General features: G+C 33.1%; 1 protein-coding gene across 11 annotated transcripts in view; it reads left to right on the top strand.

Moving 5' to 3' along the window:
- The window catches only part of Zbbx (zinc finger B-box domain containing), a 136194-nt gene that overhangs the window by 19575 nt on the left and 89995 nt on the right, over nt 1-26624 (top strand). For 10 of the 11 annotated variants that reach the window (XR_015440940.1, XM_087186469.1, XM_087186467.1 and 7 more), the window contains 4 exons: nt 1831-1921; nt 12322-12370; nt 13769-13878; nt 20575-20670. Coding sequence is in view for 10 of the 11 variants with exons in the window: in XM_087186469.1 (XP_087042595.1) it covers nt 1831-1921; nt 12322-12370; nt 13769-13878; nt 20575-20670 (346 nt within the window). In the remaining variant the exon portion in view is untranslated. Of the gene's footprint in view, nt 1-1830; nt 1922-3118; nt 3209-12321; nt 12371-13768; nt 13879-20574; nt 20671-26624 lie in introns of those variants that run through there. The other variant, XM_087186474.1, reaches the window with a different exon arrangement.

Raw genomic sequence — 26624 nt, 5'->3', positions numbered from 1 at the left:
GTTTAAAGAATAATTGCAATAGTTCTTCTTTAAATGTCTTGTAGAATTCAGCAGTGAAGCCATCAGGATCTGGGCTTTTCTTTGTTGGTAAATTTTTTATTACATTTTCAATTTCACTCATTGTAATTTCTTGTACCTGTTTTAATGATTACAATATTTTTTCTCACAAAAGTTCTTTCTTTATATAAGTCTCTCTGTCTCTCTCTTTGCATATATATATATATATATATATATATATATATATATATGCCCATATATGCAGGAATGTGTGTGTTGTGTGTACATTTGTTACTTTTTCTTTTACAAGTGTGATATTATCTATAAAATTATGAAAATTATTTCATATATTACTAAATAATCTTAGTACTCTGGTCTCATCAGCACACAATGACCTATCTAAATCTCTTGAATATAATAGCATTTATTTTTATGTTTCTATTAGTTTTCCAGTATTTTGTAATTATAAATGCTTCCAGCGTCATACTGCACCATGCAGTTTTGCTTTTAGGCAAAGGCATTTGTGGACTAAATTCCTCCTATGTAATTTTATGTCAAGATGTAAGTGTGTTTTGTGTTATGATATATACTGAAAAATTGTCTTCCAAATAGGATTCCACAGTTCATAACCTTCTTCTAAAGAGTAAGATAGTGTTTGTTTCATGTATGTTTGCTATACTAAATATTACCAAGTTCTTTTGTGTATTAAGTTTATTTTTTTAGTTCTCAAAGTCATGAGCACCTATAAAGTACTTTCTGAAACATTAAAGAATTCTCAAATATATTTATTACTGGATCAGTAGTATTTATCCAGTGTTCATTTCATTAAAAATGTGCATGACCCACATAGATAGTCTTTCCATAAGTAGAATATTATTATAATCAAGCCATATCATATTGAATGTCACATCAATGAAATTTATTGTGTCCTACTGCTTTTCTCTTCATGATCCATTGGACAATTCTTTTCTTTCATTGATTTTTACTTTGCAAATCAGAGTTCCTCAAATCAGCTCTACAAGTGAATTTTCTTTAACTATAGAACCTTTTCTAGATTAAAAACAAACAAACACACAAACAAAAACATTCTAACTGACTGAGTTTTCATAATACTTAAGTCTTTTTTGAGGTTCACATGTAGTATTTCCATAAGCAGAATGAGAACTTACCATTCACTGGTCAAGAAGATAGAAGCCCACAGTTATAATTTTTGGCTTTGTTATCTGTGTGGTCTTGAACAAATTGTTGTCTCATTATTTTAAAGTGGGAATTGGACTTCCCATTTTTGTATCTTCAAACGATCTTTAAAAACAGTTCGTGAAGGACAACTATATGTACTTTGAAAACTGTAAAACTAAAATTTGCTTTCTTTGCAAGCTCTGTCACCTTACAATGTGGAGGTCATTTGAAATCTTACCAGGAAATTTACCATTTAGCAGATGTGATGAATATTTGTGTGTATGATTTTGCTTCCTTTTCCTGTTTACATTTGTGGATGCTCAGCTTTTAAAACTGCATGATGATCTGTAAAGTTTCCTGTAAATAAGTAAAACTACTTTTTTTTTCACTGTTTATGTTAAAAATTGGAATTTTTCAGATGGGTCTGGACATTTCATTTTTAATTTTCTTTCACAAAAGTCACAAATATGAGTGATATTTTAAAATTACTGATGATACCGGAGAATTATTAGTATTTCATTTTCATTTTGTCCTTGTTTGTTATATATGAATATCTGAATTTCTATTTCCTGAAACAGAGAAAATGTATTTGTTTTTATTAGAATGAGAAATGCTTTTAGTAATTACATTTTGTCCTATTTATGTATATTGAAGGTCAAGTGGATATCATTGGAAATCTGGAAAAGTGGCCAATTTGAGTAATAAGTCACATATGATTTCACAAAATAACGGTACTACTATTAAGGTAAGAAGATGCCATTTAATTCTCAGTCAATTTGCTATGCACAAAGATATAAATTATTTTAAAATATAAGATATATATTATTTTTCTTTTGCAAGGATATATAATTATTTTTATGTTTTACATTATCTTCCATATTAAGGCATCTACTAATTTAGATTTTACATAATATTACATTTCTTATTCAGTTTTGTAAGTTAATATGCAGCCTTCAGTGCTTATGTATATTTTTGCTTTCACCTATAATTTGATTTTTAAAAATTTACTTGATGCTGATTTTTTTCCATCCTGTATTTCATCAAATTCCAATTAGATATTTTTTATTTAGTTCAGTGCTGATTTAAAGTATATGAAATAAAACTACATAGTTCTATATTAAGGTAAAAACCAATGTTATTTGATATAACAAATGATAGACTTTATTTCTATTTTCATATAATTTCACATTAGCTTAATGCTCTATATTATGCTTCAGTAATAATAGTAATTATTCATATAACGTTGATTTCAAATATGAAGATACCTAAAACAATATAAAATAAAACATCAACAAAAAATACTTTTTTCCCAGGTATATATTTGCTTTTTCTTTTCTCAGCTTTGTAAAAATATAACATTGCATTTTGTTAAGATTAAAACCAGAAAAGTGCATTTATATAAAGAAAACTGTTCTATTTCTGGATCCATTAGCACAAAATTCGTGAATTTCTAAGTTTTAACTTACACAGCGCTTTGTTTTTATATACCTAATATTAAAGTTTCATGGTGTCGATTGGCATCTATAAACAGCTTACTCAGTGGTTCTAATTGGCGTCAGAAACACGTTTTTATTCTGTAGTATCATTCCTTTAGTAAGGTAGGTTTCTATAATAGGGGGTCAGGAGATTTATAATCTACTTTTAGTTTTTCATTTTTCTGCTGTCATGCTCAGATATTGCAAGTATAATACGCTGAGAATGTGATTATTGACTGTGTGACTGTTGGCTTACTTATTTAATACTCTTTATTGAAGGCTGTTTTGGTCTTATAGTGAGTTGTACTTAGTTTCAAGAAGGTCTTCATCTAATGTGAAAGATGTGCATCGAAACTATAGTAAAAATGTATTTTGTTATAATCACAGTATATGAACAATATGTGTTTTAAAATAGTAGCTTAGTTCTACAAATACAGTGTTTAAGAATATACTTGGTGTACTTGTAGGTAAAATGATTAATAAATCATAATCCTTGTCTGCCCAAACATCCTAATTAAGAAGGAGAGGGAAAGCATGGACCAGGGTTGCCGCAGAAGGTGGGTCTGAAACGTGAGACTGGGGAGGAGGTAGAAGGCCTTGTATACTAGTCTTAGGACTCTTGATGTGTTTTTCTTGGTGGATGGAATTTCCTGTTCCATGTCAGATTTTGAGCAGGGAGATAGGAAGAATAAGGTAAAGATTTACAATGGTTGATCTTGTTCAAATATGTAGTGTGTTTTTAGTGAATAGACTATAGCACAAGTTGTCTCCAAAATGTCTTGATCATATAGCAAACACAAAAGACTATATTTTGAGTATGGGATTCCTACCCTTGCACTTCTATTTATTTATATACATAAAAATGTTCTAACATCATGTAGATTATAAAACAAAATATGAAAATTAATCAAGGATGAGGTAAACATAATTAGAAATACAAGTTTATAGACTCAGATTAGCTGTATTTCCTTGTCTTTCACTAAACACTTGTATGCTTAAGAGGCAGTTTATTATTCCATTTGCACAGATGAAGCAACTCAACATCTTGTCAGGGCCAATGCCCAGGTTTTGTAATGGAAGTTCTTAAGCTTGTTCTAAGATAATTTGCCAACTTTCCAGAGAAGACAGACTGAGGAGAAAAAGAATGGCAGGAGCAAAATCAAAGTAGTATGGCTTCATAGAAGATGGAAGTAAAAGAGGACATTTTTAGAAAATATGGAGATGTCATATTGTCCAATAAATCCTGTAGTGAAAAAGCACTGAGTATTGGTTTAGACTACTGTTTCTCAAGGGGGCAATTTTGTGTTCTAGGAGACAGTTGGCAATGACCAATGGTATTTTCAGATCTTATAACCGAGAGTGTTTGTTTGTTTTTGCTAAAAGTATATAGTGAATACAGGCCAGGGGTACTGGTAAATATCCTACCATGCACTGGACAGCCCAACAAGAATTATTTGGCCCGAGATATTGATGGTGCTGAGGTTGGGAAACCTTGTTTTAGACTCCATAGATTAAAATTCTAACTCAAACAATTAACCCTATAATATTAGGTAGGACACTTAAAATTTCTGAACCTCTGTTACTGCATTTGTAAATTTATCACATTTTTAATTACTTCACATGATACACATGAAAATACTTTGATAAATTATCTGAAAAATCACTTTAAAATATATAGGGAAATGAGAATTTAAAAAATCTAAATTTAATAATTGGGTCATTATTAGAAGTGGAAATGGATTGCAAGTAGTTTAAGAGGAAAGAGTGTCAGGGAATAAATAAGATCAATTTTTGCAGTGAACATAAGAGCAGAGGATGACATGTTAAAAGCCCTACAGGCTCAAGAAAAGACTTTATTATATTGTATTTTAGAATTGCAGAAATTACGCGAGCAAGTTTATAGCCTGAGGGATGGATATGCAAGCAAAAGAGAGACTGAAGATGTATATGAGAGATGTATCTGTTGTTAGGATGTGGTCCTTGAAGAGGTCATTCATTAAAGGAGCCTTCTCTAGAGAAGAAATACATTTTCTCTGACACAAGAAAGATAGAGGGAAAAACACATGGCAACAAAAGTAAATTTTAGTGGTTGTATTTGACAAGCAATGAGGTAGGATGTTACAGAAAATGGTAATAGGAAGATATCAAATATTTTTAGTAACATTGAAGCCAATATCATCTGGTCAGCTGAAAGAAAAAAATGGGATAACACTGAGTTCTTGGGATTGGAGAAGTTTTGGAGTAGCCCTTGTGGGAGTTTATCAGCAACATGAGTGGAATATACCAGCAACAAAAGAATGGATTGCTGAAAAGCCATAAAGGCCCACTTGGGTTATTCAGCATGGAGTTTTAGAAAACTCCTTTGTTTTATTTCATCACAATAGTAGGTGATCTAAGAGGGGAGAGAAAAGGTGATTAAAGCTAGTACTGAGAAACTCTGAGTTTGGGAGTATGAAGGTATAGTCATTCAGAATTCTGCTTACATGCAAGGTTTGCTCATAATGGTGGGGTGGCTGAAGATGTATATTCATAGTAGCCATTGTGTTGGAGGATCTTCAGTACAAGAATAGCAGGTAAAAATGGATATTGAAGTGTCCAGTATTATCAGCTAGAAATGTGGCAAATATTGAGCAGATTGATGATATTCAGGGTGAAGAGGATTCTAAATATTTGTAAAGGAAATAAGTAGAGAGTAGGGACATTTAGTAGGGGACTTTGCTGTATGATGGTAGTGGAACAATATTCTGAAACCATCACACAGGAGCAAATAGGAAGAAATTTTTCCTCTTTTCTTGGTGAGTGAAAAGGAGTGCAAAAGAACCTACTTTCTTTGGAAAGTGATTTGGAGAAAGGTGTGTCTAAGGAAAGGTGAGTTTCAGTTAATGTGAACATGTGGCAGAAATTTTTTAGAAAAGATTTAATGCACAAGGTAGTTTAATGACTATTTAATAGATGTTCCATGAAATAATCGGGGATTCTGGATGGAAAGATAATTAGTAGATAATTACAAAAGGTTTAGTAGTAATTGAATTGAGAGTGAGACTATCTAAAAAGGTGGTTTGTGGGAGGATTTGGGCCCAGTGTGGTAGATTAAAGCATCGGTGGGAGTTTGGAGGCATTGTAAATGGGAGAGAGACATAAGATGACAGCATGGTGTGATTCCAGTTATTAAGATGATATGTCTGCCTGATTGAAAATTAAGTTGACCTGGCCCCTGAAAGCATTCCTTCAGCACTTATTGGGAGAAACATAAATGAGTTAATAAGACATGGATTTCATCATGTTAAACCCCTGTATTTAGAATATATCTATATATCTCCACATATATGTATGTGTGTGCACATATATATTCTTATGTATATTCTTGATCTAGCCTACTCCTCTACCAGCCTGTTCCTGAACAGATATACACCAGATTTATGAGAAAATGTCATTTACCTAAAGGTTGCAGGTATCAGCTTTTTCAGTGAAATATTTTTATGCAATTTGAATGATTTAAAATATTACTACATTCATAGAACAAAAATATTATTCATAATGAAAATAAATGATAAAATTTTTCCAGTACATATTTCATTTTGCTTTGGAATATTGATCTATTCTACCCAAGTAACCTATAAGCACACTGATCATATTGCAACTCAAATATATCATTAAGGTAATCATACTGGACAATTTGGTTATGAAAAATGAGATTAAATTATCTGTAACTTGTGTAACATTACCAATTTAAAATAAAAGTGTGACACTGATAAAATTGATTATTTCAATCCTATTTTCCTCTCCACTGTGTTGGATACAGAAAACATCTGAGCAGCTATTTCAAACAATATGAACAATAAGTGCCACTTTGAAGCAAAGCCATGGAGAATAATTAGGCTTAAATTTTCAAAGATGACTGCATTTGGTACAGTCATAGAGATAGAGGCAGCCATTGTTCTTATATCCTCATGTGCAAATTGGGCAATTGAGCATGCCAGCTGCAAATTGAAAACTGGAAATGAATTGACAGTGTCTATACAAATGCACCCTATCCTCCATGATCATCTATGTACTTTAAAAGTTATTTTTAATAAGACCGAAGTAAATACTTTCAATTAGCAAATCTGCTTTGTTTCTTAGATCCAAGAATTTTACGTGATTATTTATTTAAAATATCCAGTAGTAAGTCTCATTTACTCAATTTTTTTGGTCACTATTTAGGAAAGTCATGGATCACAAATAATATATTTGAGGGTTAAGACTGTGATACTTAAACATACTTATGATACTTAAACATTTGGTTCTCCAAATGGGCAAACAAGATAATAATATTAGCTTTTAAATTATGTAAACATTGACACCTCACAATTCAGTTTAGATTCAGTCTATACAAACATTAGATTTTGTGTGTTTCAAAAAGAGCAAAACTAAAAGGTATAATGAATCATTTCAGTATTTAAATACTAGCACTTAAAATCATTTCATGATGATATATATTTTTGTTTAAAAGATATCCACCAGAAATGTATCCACACTTCAGGAAAAGAAAAACTTGTAGAAGTATTTTAATACTAAATTTATTGAGATATCATGAGATTAATACAAGTTACCTTCGGCTTCTACAATTACAAGAGGTGCTCAAAATGGTAGCCATTAGCTTCCAGACATTTATTATTTTGCTTTGCCTGAAGTGTGTATGCATTTTTGGTGGCCTCTGATTACAGTCCAGATTGTATACATAGTATATTTTTTCCCAAAATTCACTTTCCTTCTATGAATTTTTTTGTAAAGTTAAAAGGGCTACATATGTTTTAACGATTATTGATTTTATATTATTTTTTCATGATAAATTCTTGTAAAAGATGTATCAAAATGGGGTAATCACAGTATTTGCACATGGTTGGGGGTTGTCGCTGTGGCCCTGTGGAATTGTGGGGGTTCCTGTGTGGAACTGTGTCTGCTCCTCAGCTGCATTGAAGGAAGGTGAAGAGCGCCAAGAAGGTGAGCCTCGTGGGCAACAGCACCCTCCACTCCAGCTGTGCTGAGCCATTACCTGGATCCACAATGCAGAGTTGCAGGGGTGATAAAGGGAATTGTTCTGAGCTTGAGAAGATAGAGTAGAAGTGAACACCAGGAAGAGGGCTTCTCTGAGCCCCATTGATGGAAATTAAAGCTCACTAGAAAAGTGAAGAAAATCTGTGCAATAAAGGCACACCAGACCATCTTAATTGGGGGAGCAGCAGTGTGGACCAGAGCAGTGCAGCTGCAAGCAGATCCCAGCCAGGGCTCTGCCCCAACTTCAGAGACTGAGGCACCCTGGCTCAAGCCAAGGGGCTACCTGGAAAAGAGCTACACAGGCACACAGGCAACAGCCAGAGGTTCACCCCAATACCATCAGTAAGTGTGAGAGACCCTAGCCAGAAGTTTGCTCACACAACAGGAACTGGGGTGCACAGCCCCCAGCCAAAGGCCCTCCCAGACAACAGCTACATAGGAGCTCTAGCCAGTGGCACACCTAGATACCATCCCAAGTGTGCACGGGCCCAATCCAGAAGCCCAACTAGACAAAAGGTCAGCTCAGGGATCCAGAAGGCCACCTTTCTGAACCCAGGAATTAGTATAGTGGTGAGCAGCAGAGAAAAGGCATCGCTGTGGCTTGCTGAGAATTCTTCAATTCTCAGCTCACCATTGGGTGAGCAAAAAGTTGCCTCAACAAAGGCACAGCAAGCTGCATCTGTTGAAATGAGAAGACACGTAAACAAGTGTCAAAAGCAGACTTCCAGATCACCTAAGGCAACGCCAAAGGGAAACAAGATGGAACAATCTGATACTTAACCACCTGGACTCCCTGAACTGGCAACAAAAGAGGATCTGGAAAAAATGACATAAATAATTTCTCAGATAACAGCAGAGATTGTGTCCATAGTGCAAGACATAATTAATAAACCTAGAGCAGACATAGATAAAAAAAAAATGGAGGAGCTGAGGAACATGATGGAATCCCAACATAGGAAACAAATGGAATCCATGAAAGAGATACAAACAGATTTCCAGGAGAATAAAAACTCCATTGAAAGTTTATACAGCAGAATGAGCCAATGCAAGGACAGAATTTCAGATATAGAAGATAAGATTGCAATTAATGACCAGGAAAAGAAAAATTTCTTTAAAATAGTAAGGGACCACGAGAAATCAATCTAACAGCTGCTAGATGATGCTAAGAAGAATAACTTAAGACTGATTGGAGTCAATGAAGAAAGAGAAGAGTGTGCAGATGACATGAAAAAACTGTTCAGAGAAGGGATGGCAGAAAACTTCCCAAACTGGAAAAGAACTTGACATAAAGATAAGTGAGGCATATAGGACTTTTCTAGCCTTGATAAAAGAAAAAATCTACACATAGGCATATAATTATTAAGATTCCAGAAACCCAACAGAAGAACAAAGTTCTACAAGCAGTTAGAGAAAAGAAACAAATCACATACAAAGGAAAGCCCATCAGAATTACAGCAGACTTCTCAATGCAAACCCCCAAGGCAAGAAGCGCTTGGAGTGATGTATTTCAAGCCCTAAAGGAAAACAGCCTCCGACCCAGATTGATGTACCCTGCAAAACTATCTTTCAAAATTGATGGAGAAATAAGACACTTTCATGACAAATAGCACTTCAGGAACTTCATGAATACAAAAATAGCACTCGAAAAATTTTATACAATATCCTAGGAAAAGACAATGAGGATCATAACCTCAGGAAGCAAAGCAGAATGAAACCATTGGGCATGACAAGAAATTAAACACAAAGGAGGAGAATCCAACAAAAAGAAAAAGTCATACAATGATAAGTCAGTATGTATCAGTTATAACCATCAATGTTAATGGTCTGAATTAACCAATCAAAAGAAATAGACTGGCAGAATGGGTCAAGAACCAAGATCCAACAATATGCTGCATACAAGAAAAACGCTTAATTTAAAAAGAAACGTGTAGACTGAAAGTTAAAGTTAAATACTCCATGCAACAAGAATCGGAAAAAAAGCAGGAGTAGCTATCCTCATTGCAGATCAAGTGGATTTCAAACCAAAAATCTGAAACACTTCTGGCCCCAAGAATTTCAGATAAGGGACAATAAACCTGTACGAACAAATCTATTGTGAGCATGTGTTTTCATTTCTCTTAAGTAAAAATTTAAGAACAGAACTATAGGTTCTTAACGGTAATACAAGAAATTCCTATATTGTTTTCAAAAATGGTTTTATCATTTTACATTCACATTAGCAGTATTAGAAAGTTCTAACTGGTTCACACCTAAGCTATTTGTTCTTTTAAAACTTTTAACTTCATCTCCCTAATGAGTGTATAGTATGATCTTGTTATTGTACTGATTAGTATTTTTCTGATCTAGTGTTGCACACCTTTCCTTGTGCTATACTGGCCATTTATCATCTTCTTGTCTACTTTTTAATTAAGTTGTCTATTAATGAGCTGTAAGAGTTCTTTATATATTCTGGTCATAGGTTATATGTAGTATAAATATGTTCTGGTTAAGGACTACTTTTCATTTTCTTTTTTTTTTTTGGTACCAGGAATCGAACTCAGGTCCTTGTGCTTGTGCAGCAGGCGGCGAACTCACTGAGCTAAATCCCCGGCCCTACTTTTCATTTTTTTAATGATGTCTTTTAAAGTTCTAAATTTTGATGACACCTCATTAATTTTTTTCTTTTATACATCATGTTTTTTGTATCCTAGAAAATCCTTGCCTACCTTAAATTCATGAACATTTTCCCTCAAAATTTCTTGTTAAAGTTTTATAGTTTTAGTCTTTCATATTTAGGTTCATAGATCCCTTCAAGTTATTTTTTTGTATGGAAATAAAGGGTTGAGGTTAATTTTTTACATACAGATACCAGGTGTTCTAATACCATTTGTTAAAAACATCTTTTCCTCTGCTCTTGAGTTGAGTTTATGTTCTATAAAATGTTAATGTTAAATAATCTTTCAAAAATCAGTGGACCATATATGTGTGGTTCTATTTCTAGATTCTCTTTTATTCCATTGATCTATATGTCTTTCCTTATGCAAACATTGCCTTGATTACTGTAGCTTTAGAGGAAGTCTAAAAATTAGATAATAAGTGTCTTCCAACACTATTATTATTTTTTCTTTTTACTTTTCCAGGTCCTTTCTATTCCTACATAACTTTTAAATTTCAATATCCAATTCTTCATTTATAGCAAATATACATAGACTTGAATTTTATATATACCCTGCTAAATTCAAATACAAGTTCTAGGGGCTCCTAGAGATTTCTTTCTTTTTCTTTTTTCTTTTTTTTTTTTTTGGTACCGGGGATCAAACTCGGGACCTTGCACTTGCGATGCAGGCACTGGAACCATTGAGCTAAATCCCTGGCCCTGAGATTTCTTAGTATTTTCTCTGTAGATGATCCTTTCATCTGCACATAAAGATTTTACTTCTACCTTGCCAATTCTATGCTATTTGTTTCTTTTTATTGCCAGACTATTTTGGTTTGGGCCTATGTTTCAAAGTTTAGTGGACAGATGAAGAGTAGGCATATCTGCACTTGTTCCCCCCCTTAGGGAGAAAGCATTGTATCTTTTCCATTCATATAAAGCATTTTTGCTGGAAGTATGGAGTATATGTCTTTGATCTGTTGAGAAGCTTCTGTTCTACTTCTAGTTTCCTGATAGCTTTTACCATGAACAGCTGTAGAATTTAGTCCAATACTTTTTCTGCAACTACTGATGGGATCATATGGCTTTTTCCTTTCCTCTGTTAAAATGATGACTTATGGGGGTGGATCTTCCAATGCTGAACCAGCACTGCCATCCCTATAATAAAACCACTTACTACATACTACCAGATTTGACTTTTAATAGTTTGTTTTGTTAAACAAAATTTTTATCTATGTTCATGCTTTTCTATTATCTTTATCCAGTTTTAGTATTAGCACAATGTTTGATTTCCTAAAATGAGGGGAGAAGTGTTCTTTCTTTTTCTGCTTTAAATGTTTGATATAATTTATCAATTAAAATGTATATGAGCCTGCTATTGTCATAAAGGTAGGTTTTCAAGTTAGGAATATACTTTCTTTAGTAGGTGCTATTTAAATTTTATATTTCTTCCAGAGTCAGTTTCACTAATTTGTCTTCCAAGGTACTTCGTAGAAGTTGTCAAATTTATTTCTAAAATATTTTTGTAATATGCTTTCTATATCCATTGAAATTCTGTAAAATCTGTGATAATGTCCTCTAAATCTTGATATTGTAATTTTAAAAAATGTATAATTGATATTGTGTTGTGGGAAAAAGGGTCTAAAGGAGTAGGGGAAGTGGGAGGGGTAGGGGAAAGGAAAGAAGGGAAAAGAAAAAGTATGAGAAAAGGAAAAAAATGGAAACAAGTCTTTGTAAATAGGGAAAGGTGGAGGGGGTGAAAGGAGGGCAGGGGAATGGGTAAAAAATAAAAACCAAGAAACGTCAGGTATAGGTACAAGATCCCAAAGATGAATGTAGCTGTATTTTATACCTAAAATGTATCAATAAACTTAATGGAAACAAAAGATGTATTAAAATGGTACAGCTTTCTAATATTTTTTGTTAATAACTTAATTAAACTTTCTTTGGATAAGAGAATATACACCTAATAAATGGTTATCTATTTCATTAATACAGCTTTCTCCAGGAAAAGTGAAATTAAAATTACTGAAGCAGCAACTTCAAGGTAAACAGTTTATCACTATCATTAGATGCTAAACACACAGTTTCACATTTGAATTACATATAAAATTAAAGTGCTAGAATCGTTCAGACAATATAAAGATTCTTGCCTTTGTTGAGATCCAAAATATTCCCTACATGCTTGTGTGGAAGGCTTGGTTGCTTATTGGGTTTGGGGACTTGTTTGAGTCTTGAGGGGTCTAACTTCTTAATTTGATGGTGTAATGGGAGTTGATGGAAACATGAGATGAAGGGGGTATGACTTGGGGACTATCAGCTCCCTGGCCCCTCCTCTCTGACTCCTCCTGGCCCCGCCTCCTGTCTGCCATGAGTGGAGCCACTTTGCTCCAGCATCTGCTGTGCTCCATGTTTCACTTCCCATGGGCAACAGAGCCAAGTGACATGGACTGAAACCTCTGGTAATGTGAGTGGAAATAAACCTTCTCTCCTTTTTCTCAGGTATTTGGTCACAATAATGAATGCTAACACAATTGTAAACCCCCAAATGATGACATTTTGATTTTCATATACATTTTATTCAGATTTTTCTTGGGGGCTTATTTTTATGTTAAAAATGTCAATTTAGTATATGATTATAACTATAACACTTCAAAAGTGAGGACTTTCATCACACTGGTTTAAAAAATTTATTGATAATATAAACACAAAGAAATTTATCCGTATACAATTATAAACAGAAATATCACTCTGGAAAATAAAAGCATATTGCTTTATATTTTAATAAATTATTTAAAAACAGGAATTTTTTTTTTTAAAGATAATCTGGCCCCAGAGGCCTGTTTATTACTTTGCCACAAAGGTGTGCTTGGGGTGTCCTGTCATGGGACTGTCCTTGTCCCTGGACAAAGTCTGTGGCCCAGCCACAGACTTGGTTCACACAGATACTACAGTCAGCAAAAATAAATGTTGAACTATAATCACTCAAAAAGAAGATGTATTTCTGGAGGATAAACAAATTTAATTTTGAATGGTTACCATAATTTGGTAGAGCAATATTTTTTAGATATGTTTACTTCATATGTTTATAAGTTGTCCTGTGTGGATTTTATTTTGTTATAAAATTTGACAAATACCATAGGAATTCTATCAACAGCATGATGTTTTTACTGTTTGATTTTTTTTCAGCTCCAGTGTTTTAGGCAGAGCAGACATGGGTGGATGTGTGTGGCCCTGTGGTCACAGGTACTGGCAGGGTCTGGTCTGAACTCTACTATCAACTGGCAAATTAGATTTGACTATACACCATTTTTATGGACAACTAATATTTAAATACTGTTTGAGAATTTAGAAATATACAGTTTCATTATTTTACTAATCAGAAAATTAAGCATCATTTTGTAAATTGAAAATTACTAAAATGGTCTGACTTTTTTTCTTCCAGAGCCAGTGAAACAACCCATTAATTACAAAATGGCAAATTTTTCTAGGAATGAAAAATCCAAGAAAAAAGGAAAGGTTTGTGGACAGTGTGAGAACAACGCTGCTCTACTAGTATGTATATTATAGTAAACATTTTCCATAGAGCCTCTATGTGACCTTATACACCCCCTCCCAAGATAACCTGCTTTCATAGCCATATGCTTTTCTTTCATCCCTGTCTCTGAGAGTGATATGCATGTGCTGCTGGATAAGGTCACTATCTTGCCTTACTGAATCTCATCTCTCATTCTTGTTGAAGGATATCACTATATAGCTAGCTTTTCATTTCTCCTTCTGTTTGCTTTTTGTTGTTTAAGGGTGCCATAGACATTTACATGCAAGTCTTTTTTTTTCAAATTATGTACATTATATTCTTTCTTCTCAAAAGCAAAGCAAATGATAAAAAGTACAGATCATAATGCTTTTTGACAGCTCTCTAGCTCTTCATTGGTGCCAATTTCTTGAACATTTTTAAAAATTACGTTGAAGAACACATAACCTAAAATTTGCCATCGTAAGTAGGTTAGTGATGTTAAGTATGTTCGCAGTGTTATAGCATTATCACCACCAGCTATCCACAGAGCAGTTTTCACCTTTCAAAACTGAAACTTTTTACCTACTGGACAAAAATTCCCCATTGTCCCTACTTTAGCCCCTAGCAAACAGCATTTTATTTTCTATCTCTGGAATTTGTCTACACTACCAACCTCATAAAAATCACCTAATATTTTTGCTTTTGAAACTGGCTCATTTAACTTAGCATAATTTCTTGAAGGTTCAGTTATGTTGGAGCATGTCACAATTTCCTTCCTTATTAAGACTGAATAATACATTTATCAAATTTTACCTATCTATCTATCCATTGATGGATACTTTGGTTGTATCCACTTTGGGCTATAGTGAATAATGCTGCTGTAAATGTGAGTGTAAAAATATTTCTTTTTTTTCCTTAAATGATTTAATTGGTACATTTTAGGTATACAGTGCATTTACATTTGCCATTGGGAACTTGTACCTTTACATGATGTATCTTGGTTCTTATTTTTTCCCCATTCCCCTGCCCTCCCTTCGACTCCTCCACCCCTCCCTATTTACAAAGACTTTGTTTCCATTTTTTCCTTTTCTCATATTTTTTCAAAAAATATTTCTTCAAAACCCCGCTTTCATTTCTTTTGGATGTACATCCAAAAATGTAACTGCTGGATTCCTGTTCTCTCTTGACTTCTCTTCACTTAGTTTTGTGGCTACACTGCTGTCAAGGTCATCAATGACATCTACATTCTTTAAATATAATAGTAAATTTTCAGTTTTATTTTAATTTGTTAAACCTATTTGATACAGCATCCCTCTCCACATCTGATTTTCTTCACCTGCTTCCTCGGAGGTGTTTATCTTATCTATAATCATATTAGTGTGCAAAAGCATACCAATCCCATCTAACTACAGTTCCTACAACTCCTAGATAGTTGTTCCTAACTATAACTTAGTACTTGGGGATCATATTTCCTTATTCTTTCCATCCTCTCACTTTGCTATCTACCATTCTCCTCTCAGCTTACAGGAGGTCAGTCTTATATATATTCCAATATGAGTGAGATCATGATGTATTTGCCTTTCTGTTCCTGGGTTATTTCACATAACATAATGATCTCCAAATCCACTCTATTTTATTACTGCATAACAGTCCATTTTGCATACATACCACATTTTATTATCCACTCATTTGTTGAGGAGTACTTAGGTTGTTCCCATTTCCTGTCTAATGTGAGCAGTGCTGCAGTGAACATGGGTGCGTAGATGTCTTTTTCTTTCCTTTGTACTGATACCAATTCATTTCCTTTGTACATATACCCGGTAGTGGGATTGCTGGCTTACATGGTAGTTCTTTTTAAATTTTTTTTAGGAACCTCTATGCTGTATCCAAAATGGCTGTACTAATTTATATTCCCACCAACAGAATTAAGGTTCCCTTGTCTCCATATCATAGTCCTGTGGCCAATGCCTTTGGAATTTTGAAAGGGATTGCATTGAATCTGTGGATTTCTTTTGGTATGAAGGACATTTTAAACTCCTGATTCTTCTAATTAATGAGCAAAAGATGTCTTTCTACATTTTTGTGTCCTCCTCATTTTCATCATTGTTTTATATTTTATTGTAAAGATTTTTCACTTCTTGGATAAGTTTATTACTAGGTGGGTATTTTTTTGGTAGCAATGGCAAATGAGATTCTTTTCTTGGTTTCAATTTCAGATAACTGGTTATTGGAATATAGCAGCACTACTGAGTTTGTATGTTGATTTTATATCCTGCAATTTTGCTGAATTCATTTATGAGTTTTAAAAGTATATTTATGGGATCCTTGGCTCTTTTACATATAAGATTATGACAACAGCAAAGAGTGGAAATTTGAATTTTCATTTTCCAGTTTGAATTCCTGCTTTCCAATTTGAGTGCCTTTATTTCTTTGTCTTGCCTAAACACTGTGGCTAAGTCTTCCAGTGCTATGTTGAATAAAATTGATGAAAGTGGGCATCTTTGTCTCATTTCACATCTTGGAAATCTTTTAGTTTGCCTGTATTCACTATAATGTGAAGTTTGCTTTTTACTTATTATATATGATCTTTGCTGGGTTGAGTGCATTCCTTCTATACTTAATTTATTTAGCACCTTTATCATGATGGAATGTTGAATTTTATCAAATGCTTTTTCTGCATCTATTGAGGCAGTCGCATATTTTTCTTCCTTCTGTTGATGTATTGTATCATGTTATTGATTTATATCTGCTAAACAATTCTTGCATCTCTAGCATGAACCCCACTTAATTATAGAGAATAATCTTTGTAATGTGTTGTATTGTTTGCTGGTATTTTCTTGATGATTTTGCATCTATGTTCACCAAAGATACTGGTTTGTACCTCTGTTGTTTGTTTGTAGGTTGATAATTGTTATGTCCTTGTCTAGTTTTGTTATCAGGGTAAAGTTTACCTCATAGAATATGGTTATAAGAACCCCTTTATTTTCAATTTTTTGAAATTATTTAAGAGTAGAAGTATTAAGTCTTTAACTGAAAACTTTGAGAGTTAAGTTTTTGGTCATGGGCTTTTCTTTGATAGTAGATGTTCTTACTAATTGAATCTCATTACTTTTCATTGATCTGTCCAAATTTTTTATTCCTTCTTGATTCAATCTTAATAAAGTGTAAATGTCCAGAAATTTGTCCATTTTTTCTTGGTTATCAAATTTGTTGGTGCATGGTTGTTCATAATAACGTCTAATGATTCCTTATATTTCTTTGGTATCAGTTGTAATGTCTCTGTTTTCATACTGATTTTATTGACTGCTATAGGATAGGGCTTGACCTCAAAGCAAAAGATCTATTTTTTAAAGTGAAAGAAGTAACAAAAGAAGGCAATTCCAGATGGGATAAGTGAGAGGGCTGGAAAGCAGATGAGAATGACAATGTGTGCAGTGATTAAAGAACTAATTTGTCTGAAAACTCTTGATGTAGTATTCAGGATTTAAGCTTCATACTTTTGAAGAATTTCATTAAGCTTTTAAAAAAGAATTCTCTTTGATTTAAAATAAAACAATAACACATGATATTTGTTGAAATACAATAAACTATTTGTTAGAATCATGTGCTGATCTAATGAAATAGAACAGTGTTAGTAAATTCTGAGGTTTCTCATATTCTTAGCATTTATTACATATACCTAACTATGCTGACTAGATACACACACAAACACACACACAAGCACACACATGATGCTTTTCATCAGGGAACATTTTGTATTGGAGGAAGGGAGGTAGGTGTTAAGGGCTTGCAATTGGGTGGTTATATCACAATTTCCCTTATTATTTATGTGACCTTAAATAGTGACTTAATCCTTCTAGAACTATTTTCTCATTTACTGAATGAAATAATGGAATAACTATATTTTATACCACAAAGTAACTTATAATGATGAACTAATGCATGTGAAATATTTAGCTTTGTGTGTTACAACTAGACAGGAGATAATGATTTGTGTTTTCATTGTTGACATATCTTTTATGATCTGATATAGTCATCAAGGAAACAAACCAAAACCTCCAAATTTCTTATTTTGAAAGGGACTTCCAGTGGTTTTAGGTTGTTTCTATACACCAAGAGTAAATTCGATAGCTAAAAATTACATATTAACAAGGCATATCTGGATAACTTAATTAAACTCAAATGGATTCTGAATGCTTGATGCAACTGACTTGGCATTCATCAAACTAGCAAGATATTTTGTTAAAACTGTTCTTGGGTAGTCTATCCATAAAAGTATCTGTGGTGGAATGGAATACTCATCCGTGTTTTTAGCGTGTTTCTGCCAGTTATACAAAATGCCTAAAAATATTTTTCTAGTTGGCAGTCATTTTAACCCAGTTTAAATACAAATATGTTTGTATAACAAAGTATATGAGCTTATTCTGCAACTCTAGCTTTGATCTTCCAGTCTACAAATATCTATTTGACTACATTCATTAAAAATCTGTTAACAATTATTTGGCTTAGAAGTATAAGCTCCCTATATAATACATTATAAAAACTGCCAAGTATTTATGATAAATTTATTAAAATATTAGCATGTATATTAAATAAAATTATGAAGAATACATATTGAAAGCTATATTCATTTAATAATACCAGTGTATATATATATGAAATTAGATTTTAAATTAAAATTCATTTTGCATTTACAATTATGGAATTAACATGTTTTCATCATTATTTCCCTAAGAAGCAAGAAGCAAGAGTGCAGTGGATAAGACTGGTTCTCATGCTACAGAGTATTTATTTTTCTTCTGCTTAAATAAAAAAATCCAGTTCTCAACAGCTAATTACATTTGAAAAAATGCACTAAGACTTTGATAAATACCAGTCCATGCAGTCATTTGAAATAGTAAATTTCATTTTATTGTAAATTTTATCAAGGTTTTTCAGTAAATGATTAATCTGCAATTAATGACCAGTGATTGGTTTAATGATTATGAATGTGTGTCACAGGTAAGAGCTGGAGCTTTTGGACAGGCAGTAGGTTAAAGTCCTGGCCCCACCACCGTTAGTATATAGGAATACTATGGGCCAGTTCTCACTCATTGAGCTCCTGTGTTACTTTGTCTTCCCAAAAGCCATAGAGTGATTGTTCTAACCTCATAGGACAGTTGTGAGGGTTGAGATTGCACAGGTGAAGCCCCTAGAAGAGTGCTCATTAAATGTTGTGAATATTGTTATTATTATTTCAATTGTGACCCCATTTTAAGTTTCATTTTAGTTATATACATTTTCTTACACCTTTAAACATTTTATTGTTTTTGTAATTTTATATTTAATAAAACTGACTGTATCAGTCCCATATCATCCCATAGGACATTTAGTATAACCTTGAAAACTTAATTAAGCTTTCAAGTCTCTTACTGCGTGTATAATAAGAGTTCAGTTTACTTTCCTGTATTACATAGATTCTAGTGATTTGTTCCTTGCTGTGGCATCTGCATAGCAGGAGTGTTGCCTGGAGTTTGTTAGAATGTCGGGTCTCTGGTTCCACTGCAGACCTAGTGAACAAGAGAGTCTATTGCAACAAATCCCAGGTGATTGGTAGGCACACTACCCTGCCGTTGGAGAAGCACAGAGGTACAACTCAGTCTACCACTGAGCAGTATTAGGCAGAAGAATTTCGTTGACTTCTTGCTAACCTAACCCAGCTGTTTACACAGCATTGCCTGATACAAAGAAGCAAGTAGGTTAGAGAACAGTGGCAAGTGCCCTGAGAGGAAGTGAAAGATGCTCGGCATATTTACTGTGAGCTTCTTGAGGTGGGCCTTCAGGTACCTTCTCATCAAGTTCTCATGCTTTCTTTACCATACTACTGTTGCATACAATTCTGCTCAATCTGGGCCAAAATGAAGAAAGAAGGGTTTTAGCCATTTGTACGGCCATTTATCATATCTTGGAGGGCAATGAACAATGGTACAGCTGGAGAGTAATAATTTCAGTTGTAGAAAAAATTTATTTTCTTTTCTCTTTCAGTCTTGGTTGGCACCACCATAGATATAGGTATATTGCATTGTTGAACTTATCTGTACATTTTAAGATTATAGTTTTTCATCCTACAGAAATTAGAAGATCAATATAAACTTGACCATAATCATTTTGTCAGTAATAAACATTGCTGACCTTGTGATAATTTGTCTATTTTTTTCATCTATTTTCTTTCCTTTGGGTACATTTGTAAGACTTTCAGAACTGTAATTTGAGACTGACCAGTGACGGGATATCTACCATGAACATAAATGAGGATTTTTGAACAAAATAGTACATACATTGTTTGAAAGTAATTGTATCATGTGAATCTGTGCATAAAGTTAAAAGAAGTCATAAAAATGACAAAGTTTTGACCCAGAGAAATAGTTGTTTAATTTTTAACAGGTCAAGAAGTTTGATTTGAGGTTGCTAGTTGTATTATTATCAGAAATTTTACATATATGAATTTATGTAATACATAAACATAATGCTATATTATAATATTACATTTATTTTGATAGAAGAGTAATTAGTGTTAAAAAGCTAGTTTTTCTCAGTTAAATCTTAGTTTCATTTTTTTTTCAATTTTGATATTTAGGTATGTAATGAAATGAATAAACACAAATAAAATGTTATCTCTGTGCAATAATTTTCTCAAACTCATAGTATCAAAAGATTGTATGATTCTAAAAATATAGATATTTACATTTTTAAAGGTATGCCTTGAATGTGGTGAAGATTATTGTTCAGGCTGCTTTGCTCAAATCCACCAGAAGGGGGCACTAAAACTCCACAGAACAACTCTTTTGCAGGTATGATTTCCTGAAATGCTTTACTTGCTCTGTATTTATAAAACGTTTCAACAAAAAGACACTTAAAATATGTTTAGTTACCTAGAATTCAGGGTAATTTACATTAATTTCTCAAGTTCTATTATGTATAATCTTGACATATATTTTAAAATTATTTATTGAACAATAATTGAGGTTCTATTTTGCAATTTAAACTGTTTTAATGTAGTTCCTGAAGCACTTTGGTTGTTAAGTCTTTAGATTAGGCAGTCTATCCATGAATGTGGCACTTCAAATTAGGAAATATTTATCTATTGTGGTTTAAAATGAACACATAGCTTATTTTAGGTATTATTTTTATCTAGTTTACTAGTAGGAATCTTAAATTTTTTATGTACCTTTAAAAAAATTTTATTTATACTTGCCCATTATCATTTAAGTAAGTTCATCTTAAAGTTTCTACTTTTAATTCCACATGCTAGAAATTTTTATTCATTCTTCTATAGTCATTTCTCTCATCTCTTTTTTTAAATCATTGCTCCTTAAAATGCTTCAACTCAAGCCTTGTCAAATAGTTTTAAAATTCTAGTACTTAATAAATATGGTTAGAGTCAGATATGACATTATACTGGTTACATGTAATGATATATTTGTCATACATTTAATTTGTTTTACAGTAATATAGTCAACAAGTATTTACTGAGCAGCTTCTAAGTAGCAGGATCAATCCTAGGCAATGACCTTATAGACGTTAATATTGCCAGGATCCTGCTTCTAAGGACCTGCAGATAAAACTGGCAACCAAGGACGTTATGTAGTGGGTTAAGGATATCAGTATCTTGTAGGCAAAGGAAAAGAGGTGATAGCATCTGTATTTACAAAGATCACTGAAAAATTTCACTATTTACATATTATCTCCATATAAATAATTGATAGCTCATAAAGATACTAATGATTCAATTTATGATAATCAAATAGATCTAACTCACATTTTCCAGAGCTACTTCTGAGTGAGCACTGAATGATAGAGGCTTTAGTCAGAAATGACGGAAGGAGTGTGAAAATAACCTGGGCCTTCCCTCCCTCAGTACATTGTAATTGGACAATCATGAGGAATGGAAGTTAGTCTGCAGAGAAGCAAGTCAGTCAAGTTGTTATCCTATAAATAGTACAGAATTTAACTAAACGCATTCCACTTGGAAAGTAAATGACACAACTATTTCACTGTAGGTTCATTTGAGGAATTTATCCTTCAAAAGTTTGTTTCTTGAGCACATTTTTTCAGTTAGCAATCAGTGAATTTAAGCATCGATTTGGATTTCAGAAGATGTGAAAGAAACAAGAAATGAGACATGTCTCCTTCCCTTAACTTCAGTATCTGAGCTTCAGGATTCATCTGAGTTTGATTCTTTTCCTCTGCCTTTTTTCTCTTCCCCTCAGCTCCTCCCCTCTCCTCCTTCCCGTTTCCTTTCCTCTCCTCTCCTCCTCTCTTTCTCCCTCTGTCTCTCTCTCTCATTGAACTTTGCTGCGATATAGCTTACAAATGTAAATGAATTAATTTTTCATTCCCTAATACTATCAAATTATAGTATTTCAGGTATAGATATAATATGAGTTAAATCATGCTTACTAAGGCAATATAACATACAGGGTAATTTCTAAACAATCAATTGTTTTCTATTCCATATTTGCATCATTAAAATGAATAATTTATCTTAAAACAATGTGGTCATTTTAGATCCCAAATATAAACTTGATTGGAGAAATGAGAAAATGTTTACTGATATATATTTACTGTCACATAGCCTGTAATTAAAAATAAACTTTTTCAATGTAAATTTTCTTCAGTTTAGGTAGTACCTTTGGACAGAAAATTTATTGAAACAACCAATGAACTATTTTCCATCATTTTTGAGATGTAATTGATAGATACTAATTGTATAAATTTAAATCATACAAATTGACATTATCATATATATATATATACACGGTGAAATATTCTTCTATATTACACTAATGAACAAATGAATGCCTTCACATTACCATTTTTTTCTTTTTCTTCTCTTTTCATTCTGTGTGTGTGTGTGTGTGTGTAATATGAGGCAAGAATACATATGATGGTCCCAAGATTACATTTTATAGTTTTAGTTGCAGAAAAGGAAAAGTTGGTAATCCATAAATAGCAAAATGATATTTAAGTTTCAAGTGAATCTCAAATTGGAGTAGAAACATTCATCTCTAAATGTTAGGATGAACAAATTTCAGATGTATACAAATCAAAGAGCATGTCAGAACCCGTGAATCTTAGACAGGTTTCTTCAAATACAGGGGTCTTTTATTCATTTAAAATAAATATTAAGTTCTGATAACAGACCATGTTTCTTTTGTGTTCATATTACTCCTTAGCATTTTGCCCTTGTCTATGGATACTGAAGTTGATTCTTGATGATGTCTTGGGGAAAGTTCTGGAAAGTGAATTTTCTATGAGTGAAGTTGAACTGTGGTGTTGGTACTTAGCAGAATACCCACAGGCCACGTGTACTGGAAACTAAACCTATACTGCTTTTCCTCTGTTTTTTTATAACCTCACTTCAACTACTGAGGTAGCTATGGTATGGAGGACTTTGAAAGAGACAGTATTTTCCAGATAATTCAAATGAATTTGTCCATTTAGTTATAATACAAAACATGTAAAATTAAGAGTTTTCTTTTAAATTCCACATGCAAGTAAAATATATTTTTCTTTCTGTGCCTGGCTTATTTAATTTAGCATAATGTCCTCCAGTTTGGTCCATGTTTTTGAAAATTACATTAGCTCCTTCTTTCTAAAGGCTGAATTATATTCCATTGTGTGTATATAAGTGCTCTTACTACAAGAACAAAGAAAAGGAACTATATGAGGGGCTTTGGGGTTGATGGCCACATGGTTAGTAATGAGTAGATACCTCTTTCTGCATACCCCTCATTTACCTGTCATACTATATTCTTAGTTTTTTACCATTTTGGTAACTACTAAAGTCATGAGGTTTAGTTGACTGCTTAATTCATATTTATCCTGAGAAGTTAAGAAGACATCTGATATGTGAATATTGATCGTTAGTATATAAAATGGATGCATTTCCTAATGACTCTTATGTTTTATATTCTTTAATCTATAATGTCACTTCTGGTTATTATAAATCATAGCTAAATTTGATAATTATGAACCATTTTAGCCCCTATTCTACAGGCCATTTAGTCCTATGATTCAGTCACTGTGGACCATTTTGTTCCAGCATATTTTGTTTTACTTAAAAGATAAATACCTGAATAACCGGAGGGAAACAATTACTATTTTCGTGTTGACCAACATTATAATTTCAAAGAATGTTTCTTTTGATTTATGATTGATTTATACTTGGCAGTGATTCAAAACATTTCAAGTTTCTTTGCTTTCTTCAAGCTCTGTTAAATAGTTAATTATCTGAAAAACAAAGCATAAATGCATGAGATGAATTACTAAGTAGAAAAATTCTAATTCTATATTTAGAAAGATTGTTAACAGAGAAGGTTGAAATGAAGGGTTTTTTTTTTTCAGGTGAAAAATAAGATGTTAATGTATCAGGCATTTCTAGTTCCTTTTAACAATGTATGATCAGACAAAGGAGTCAAGGTTCATCAAGGTGAATGGAAGATTGGAGAAAACAAACAAAATGCATTTTGTTGTGTGGTATGACATGCACAAGGAAGGTTATGTGAATAATTACTGGATTATTGTATCTTTTCTTATTTGGAATGAAGATTTTTTTTAACTTGAAAGAAGAAATCTTGGGAATGTGCACAATTAGTAAGAAAGGATGAGAAAATCAAGGTTGAATTTCCATGGTTTATTGTATAAGGCTCTTTTTCTCCAAAGAGAGGAATATTTATGTAAATATTGATATAACTGGGAATATATGTTTGCCTAAACATCCCGGCAGGAAAAGATACTGGAGTAAAGCTTAGTTAATGTTAGAGTCCTACTTATGCTTGGTAACTTTATGGTAGATAATATTTTTTAATTGACAATACTCAATCTCAGCTTTTAGGTGCACAATGTCACTGTCACTATGCTGTTAATATTGAGAACAATGTTCCATTTTCAGATGACAGTTACTCATATTGGATAATATATTCTTGATGATCCTATTTAGATCATTTTAAAGTGTTTATTGTTCGTATGCACATTGTAGTTGTGACTGTGTGCCCCCACACCCTCCTGTTTAACCCTGAAATACTCACTTTCCTAGCTGCCTTGCCCACTGATGGTCATAATAAGGCTGTCTCTAGGAACTGTCTTCTCTCACAGGAAGTGTTACTTAAGTTACTTTCCTCCCCGAGATAGCCTGTCATTTTTGGTTTTGTTTTTGTAGTCAAATACTGCAGACTGGGTAATTTGTAAAGAATTAAGGTTTATTCAGCTCCGCTTATTTGGACTCTTCAGAGCTCAGAGCTGGAAGGGCTACTTCTGGTGAGGTCTTCTTGCTGGTAGGGACTCTATGCAGTCTGATAGGATGCAGGGCACCATGGTGGGGTGGGGCAGTCAGTCCATATGAGATACAGTAAAATCAAACCTGCCCTCATGACCTAATCATCTTTTAAAGATTTCACCTGGTCTCACGATGGGAATTCAATTTCCACATGAGCTTTGGTGGCAAGATCAGAATCTTAGTATAACCCATCCAGATCCCAGCTACCCATGTAAGTCATTGGAGCTCTTCTCCTGTGGTTGGCTTTGAAGTTCAATTTTTCTTTTGCTCAATCTTCCTTCCTTCACCTGCCCACAGGTGTGGCCAGAGCACTATCCGGCCAGACCCAGGGAGGCAGATCTCAGCAGTTATTTCCTAGGGAACATGTCTCATGACAATATGGAGTTTAGAGTATAATTAAAGATAATTATTGGGCTAATTTTAGAGTATGCTGCAATTTTTGAAGGTCAGTACACAGTTACATTCCAAATTTGGAACTACCTGGAGAAACAGATATTAGAGTCAGAAGATAGAAATGAAAGCATCAGCTTTATTACTGATGCACCCAGAATTGATGGTTGTTGCATGGGAGTTAAGACAAATTCAGTTTTCTAATGCATCCTTGAAACGAATTGCTTTCCTCTGAATTGTAGACATTTTCCTTTAGTAGGGCAGAGTCTACACAAAGGACTAATGATGACTAGATTGCAATTCATCTCATTCTGGACAAGTAGCCCTTAAGAGAGTCCTTAGAGCAGTGATGAGCACAATCCCAGTGATTAATAAAACAGAAATATGTTGATGGTAACTAAATATTCACACAAATTATTCTAAATTCACATGATTTTAGATTCCATGTTATAAAAATATGAACAACGTATAAACTTACTATGCATAAATATTAGTTAATATCATACTTAAAGATAAAATGAAATATTTAAAATTCACAATTGAGCATTATCTTTTTACCTTAGTTTTTAAATATGGATAATGTTTATTCTCTGCACTACAGACCTTTGTTCATTGCCCTCTAATATGATTAGTAAAGCTTTATATGCCATCAAAAGTTTTCTTCGACTATTTTTCTAAAAACTATTCACTCTTTTGTATCATCTGAAAAATTTCAAACCCTGTGATAAGGACTATTTCTGCCTTGCTCATGACTCTCTGTATCTGTACCTGGCTTGTATAAGTCAAGTTTTGAATGAATGAAAATGTTAATGAACTCCTAATGATAGAGTAAAGCTCCTCAAATAAAACTACATTTTAGGTAGCACGGTTTATTTTACTTTCAATTCTAAAAGCTAAAGATTTATTAACCAAATAGGACAATTAAAATATTTTATGATATGTTAATGTGCTGTGTTGGTGAAAGCTTATCAAAAGCCTTTCCTCTTAAGGGTCAGGATTTGACCTTTAGTTAAGTTTCAGGCTTTTTTTTATGAGAAACAGAAAAAGATCTTAGATGGAATACTCACAGCAAATAAA

Source organism: Heterocephalus glaber, unplaced genomic scaffold (assembly GCF_053883595.1).
Source record: "Heterocephalus glaber isolate CG9 unplaced genomic scaffold, H.glaber_assembly_v1.0 deba00001504, whole genome shotgun sequence".
NCBI classification, from domain to species: Eukaryota; Metazoa; Chordata; class Mammalia; order Rodentia; family Bathyergidae; genus Heterocephalus; species Heterocephalus glaber.
This window is presented reverse-complemented; position numbering and strand designations above follow the sequence as displayed.